The following is a 6,000-nucleotide window of genomic DNA, read 5'->3' on the forward strand; positions in this document are numbered from 1 at the left end:
CAGATGAAGGAGCAAGATAAAAACCCACCACACCTAACAAATGAAGAGGAAACAGGCAGTCTACATGAAAAAGAATTCAGACTAATGATAGTAAAGATGATCCAAAATCTTGTAAACAGAATGGAGAATACAAGAAGCATTTAACAAGGACCTAGAAGAACTAAAGAGCAAACAAACAATGATGAACAACACAACGAAAGAAATTAAAAATTCTCTAGAAGGAATCAATAGCAGAATAACTGAGGCAGAAGAACGGATAAGTGACCTGGAAGATAAAAGAGTGGAAATAACTACTGCAGAGCTGAATAAAGAGAAAACAATGAAAAGAACTGAGGACAGTCTTAGAGACCTACGGGACAACATTAAACGCACCAATATTGGAATTACAGGGGTCCCAGAAAAAGAACAGAAAAAGAAAGGGACTAAGAAAATATTTGAAGAGATCATAGTTGAAAACTTCCCTAATATGGGAAAGGAAATAGTCAATCAAGTCCAGGAAACACAGAGAGTCCCATACAGGATATATTCAAGGAGAAACACACCAAGACACATATTAATCAAACTATCAAAAATTAAATACAAAGAAAAACTAATAAAAGCAGCAAGGGAAAAACAACAAATAACATACAAGGGAATACCCATAAGGTTAACAGCTGATCTTTCAGCAGAAACTCTGCAAGCTAGATGGGAGTGGCAGGACATATTTAAAGTGATGAAAGGAAAAAACCTACAAGCAAAATTACTCTATCCAGCAAGGATCTCATTCAGATTCAATGGAGAAATTAAAACCTTTACAGACAAGCAAAAGCTAAGAGAATTCAACACTACCAAACCAGCTTTACAACAAATGCTAAAGGAACTTCTCTAGACAGGAAACACAAGAAGGGGAAAAGACCTACAAAATCAAACCCAAAACAATTAAGAAAATGGTAATAGGAACATACATATCGATAACTACCTTAAATGTAAAGGGATTAAACGCTCCAACCAAAAGACATAGACTGACTGAATGGATACAAAAACAAGACCCGTATATATGCTGTCTACAAGAGACCCACTTCAGACCTAGGGACACATACAGAAAGTGAGAGGATGGAAAAAGATATTCCATGCAAATGGAAATCAAAAGAAAGCTAGAGTAGCAATTCTCATCTCAGACAAAATAGACTTTAAAATAATGATTATTACAAGAGACAAAGAAGGACACTACATAATGATCAAGGGGATCAATCCAAAAAGATATAACAATTTTAAATATGTATGCACCCAACATAGGAGGACCTCAATACATAAGGCAAATGCTAACAGCCACAAAAGGGGAAATCGGCAGTAACACAGTCATAGTAGGGGACTTTAATACCCACTTTCACCAATGGACAGATCATCCAAAATGAAAATAAATAAGGAAACACAAACTTTACATGATACATTAAACAAGATGGAATTGATATTTATAGGACATTCCATCCAAAAACAACAGAATAAAACTTTTTCTCAAGTGCTCATGGAACATTCTCCAGGATAGATCATATCTTGGGTCACAAATCAAGCCCTGGTAAATTTAAGAAAATTGAAATCATATCAACTATCTTTTCCAACCACGATGCTATGAGACTAGATATCAATTACAGGAAAAAATCTGTAAAGAATACAAACACATGGAGGCTAAACAATACACTACTAAATAACCAAGAGATCACTGAGGAAACCAAAAAATACCTAGAAACAAATGACAATGAAAACACGATGACCAAAAACCTATGGGATGCAACAAAAGCAGTTCTAAGAGAGAAGTTTATAGCAATACAATCCTACCTCAAGAAACAAGAAACATCTCAAATAAACAACCTAACCTTACATCTACAGCAATTAGAGAGAGAAGAACAAAAAAACCCCCAGAGTTAGCAGAAGGAAAGAAATCATAAAGGTCATATCAGAAATAAATGAAAAAGAAACGATAGCAAAGATCAATAAAACTAAAAGCTGGTTCTTTGACAAGATAAAATTGATAAACCAGTAGCCAGACTCATCAAGAAAAAAAGGGAGAAGACTCAAATCAACAGATTTAGAAATGAAAAAGGAGAAGTAACAACTGACACTGCAGAAATACAAAGGATCAGGAGAGATTACTACAAGCAACTACATAACAATAAAATGGACAACTTGGAAGAAATGGACAAATTCTTAGAAAAGCACAACCTTCCAAGACTGAACCAGGAAGAAATGCAAAATATAAACAGACCAATCACAAGCACTGAAATTGAAACTGTGACTAAAAATCTTCCAACAAACAAAAGCCCAGGACCAGATGGCTTCACAGGCAATTCTTTCAAACATTTAGAGAAGAGCTAACACCTATCCTCAAACTCTTCCAAAATATAGCAGAGGGAGGAACACTCTCAAACTCACCCTATGAGCCACCATCACGCTGACACCAAAACCAGACAAAGATGTTACGAAGAAAGAAAACTACAGGCCAATATCACTAATGAACCCATATGCAAACATCCTCAACAAAATACTAGCAAACAGGATCCAACACCACATTAAAAGGATCATACACCATGATCACATTGGGTTTATCCTAGGAATGCAAGGATTCTTCAATATACGCAAATCAATCATTCTGATAAACCATATTAACAAACTGAAGGAGAAAAACCATATGATCATCTCAATAGATGCAGAAAAGCTTTCTACAAAATTCAACACCAATTTATTATAAGAACCCTCCAGAAAGTAGGCATAGAGGGAACTTACCTCAATATAATAAAGGCCATATATGACAAACCCACAGCCAACATCATTCTCAATGGTGAAAAACAGAAACCATTTCCTCTAAGATCAGGAACAAGACAAGGTTGCCCACTCTCACCACTATTATTCAACATAGTTTTGGAAGTTTTAGCCACAGCAATCAGAGAAGAAAAAGAAATAAAAGGAAACCAAATTGGAAAAGAAAAAGTAAACTTGTCACTGTTTGCAGATGACATAGAGAATCCTAAAGATGCTACCAGGAAACTACTAGAGCTAACCAATGAATTTGGTAAAGTGGCAGGCTACAAAATTAATGCACAGAAATCTCTTGCATTCCTATACACTAATGATGAAAAATCTGAAAGAGAAATTAAGGAAACACTCCCATTTACCATCGCAACAAAAAGAATAAAATACCTAGGAATAAACCTACCTAAGGAGACAAAAGACCTGTATGCAGAAAACTATGAGACACTGATGAAAGAAATTAAAGATGATACAAACAGATGGAGAGATATACCATGTTCTTGGATTGGAAGAATCAACATTGTGAAAATGACTATACTACCCACAGCAATCTACAGATTCAATGCAATCCCTATCAAACTACTAATGGCATTGTTCACAGAACTAGAACAAAAAATTTCACAATTTGTATGGAAACACAAGAGACCCCAAACAGCCAAAGTAATTTTGAGAAAGAAAAATGGAGCTGGAGGAATCAGGCTCCCTGACTTCAGACTCTACTACAAAGCTACAATAATCAAGAGAGTATGGTACTGGAACAAAAACAGAAATATAGATCAATGGAACAGGATAGAAAGCCCAGAGATAAACCCATGCACATATGGTCACCTTATTTTTGACAAAGGAGGCAAGAATATACAATCGAGAAAAGACAGCCTCTTCAATAAGTGGTGTTGGGAAAACTGGACAGCTACACGTAAAAGAATGAAATTAGAACACGCCCTAACACCATACACAAAAATAAACTCAAAATGGATTAAAGACCTAAATGTAAGGCCAGACACCATCAAACTCTTAGAGGAAAACATAGGCAGAACTCTATGACATAAATGACAGCAAGATCCTTTCTGACCCACCTCCTAGAAAAATTGAAATAAAAACAAAAATAAACAAATGGGACCTAATGAAACTCCAAAGCTTTTGCACAGCAAAGGAAACCATAAACAAGACGAAAATACAACCCTCACAATGGGAGAAAATATTTGCAAATGAAGCAACTGACAAAGGATTAATCTCCAAAACATACAAGCAACTCATGCAGCTCAATATCAAAAAAAGAAACAACCCAATCCAAAAATGGGCAGAAGACCTAAATAGACATTTCTCCAAAGAAGATGCATAGATTGCCAACAAACACATGAAAGAATGCTCAACATCATTAATCATGAGAGAAATGAAAATCAAAACTACAATGAGATATCTTCTCACACCTGTCAGAATGGCCATCATCAAAAAAATCTACAAACAATAAATGCTGCAGAGGGTGTGGAGAAAAGGGAACCCTCTTGCACTGTTGGTGGGAATGTAAATTGATACAGCCACTATGGAGAACAGTATGGAGGTTCCTTAAAAAACTAAAAATAGAACTACCATATGACCCAGCAATCTCACTACTGGGCATATACCCTGAGAAAACCATAATTCAAAAAGAGTCATGTACCACAATGTTCATTGCAGCTCTATTTACGATAGCTAGGACATGGAAGCAAGCTAAGTGTCCATCGACAGATGAATAGATAAAGAAGATGTGGCACATATATACAATGGAATATTACTCAGCCATAAAATGAAACGAAATTGAGTTATTTGTAGTGAGGTGGATGGACCTAGAGTCTGTCATACAGAGTGAAGTAAGTCAGAAAGAGAAAAACAAATACCGTATGCTAATACATATATATGGAATCTTAAAAAAAAACAAAAAAGGTTCTGAAGAACCTAGGGGCTTGACAGGAATAAAGACGCAGACGTAGAGAATGGACTTGAGGACACGGGGAGGGGGAAGGGGAAGCTGGGACGAAGTGAGAGAGTGGCATGGACATATATACACTACCAAATGTAAAATAGATAGCTAGTGGGAAGCATCTGCATAGCACAGGGAGATCAGCTAGGTGCTTTGTGACCCCCTAGAGGTGTGGGATAGGGAGGGTGGGAGGGAGCCGCAAGAGGGAGGAGATATGGGTATATATTTATATGTATAGCTGATTCACTTTGTTATAAAGCAGAAACTAACACCATTGTAAAGCAATTATACTCCAATAAAGATGGTTAAAAAAAAAAAAAGCTTTACCAGGTTGGAGGAAGCCCTGTTTTTCACTTGCTAATTTCGTGGTGCAGAATAAAACAAATGATTTGGTGTCTAGCACACTACTTAGGCAAACATTTACATCTAATATTTCATGTTTAACACTTCGTCATTTCAACGTTAAAAACAAAATTATTGCAGCAAATGTCGCCAAATAAAACCCCATTCAATTTGAATTCTTTTATTTTACAAGTCTCTGCAGCTGATAATTACTTTCATCAAGAAGGATGGGCCAAAGATTCACTCTGCCAGGTCCTCGAGCCTTCTAATGCCACCGATGACACAAAAGTCCCAGACGCTCCCCACCCCCCAACCCCCGCCGCCGGGTTTTCTTGGGCAGGCTAGAAGCTCCTCGCCCGCGGAGCTCTCACCTGCACGCCCTGCTGCTGGAGGGTCTGCGTGATGTAATCCAGGCGGCGGCAAACGCTCTTCTTGGCCTCGGCTGCCGCCTCCTTGGTGCTGCTCATCTGCACGACCACCTGCGCCCGGTCGGGGGTCGCAGACACCTCCGCAGTGCCGCTTACATGCACCTCGCGGGTGGCAGTCTGGGTCTGCGCTGAGGAGAGAGGGCGGCGGAGGCCGGGCAGCGTCTCTCCGCCCGAGAGCAGATAGTTCTCCCGGCCCCGGTCAGCCCAGGGAACCAGTTCCACGAATACCCGGGACTGAGGGGCTTGTTGCACCGACATAGTGAGGGCAGCTGGGTTTCCATAGCAACTCAGAGCCTACGGCAGCCGCACGGGCCCAAGCGCGTCAGGGCTTGCTCCTGCGCGGCGCAAAGAATGCCGGGATGAGCTTGGAGGTCCAGGAGCTCGTGGCGCGAGGTACTTAAATCCTTGCGGAGCGTCTTAACGCGTCTCCTTTACAAGTTGTTGGCTGAGCGGGTCGCTCTGGTTTTTAACTTGTTTACCTTACGG

General features: G+C 39.2%; 1 protein-coding gene across 3 annotated transcripts in view; it reads right to left on the reverse strand.

Moving 5' to 3' along the window:
• IRAK1BP1 (interleukin 1 receptor associated kinase 1 binding protein 1) overlaps positions 1 to 5,782 on the reverse strand; it is a 50,184-nt gene extending 44,402 nt beyond the window's left edge. For all 3 annotated transcript variants that reach the window (XM_060168425.1, XM_060168424.1, XM_060168423.1), the window contains exon 1: positions 5,458 to 5,782. In XM_060168425.1, the coding sequence (XP_060024408.1) occupies positions 5,458 to 5,772 (315 nt within the window). In that variant the 5' untranslated portion in view covers positions 5,773 to 5,782. The remainder of the gene's footprint in view (positions 1 to 5,457) is intronic.
• Between the last annotated feature and the right edge of the window lie 218 nt (positions 5,783 to 6,000).

Source organism: Lagenorhynchus albirostris, chromosome 12 (genome assembly GCF_949774975.1).
Source record: "Lagenorhynchus albirostris chromosome 12, mLagAlb1.1, whole genome shotgun sequence".
NCBI classification, from domain to species: Eukaryota; Metazoa; Chordata; class Mammalia; order Artiodactyla; family Delphinidae; genus Lagenorhynchus; species Lagenorhynchus albirostris.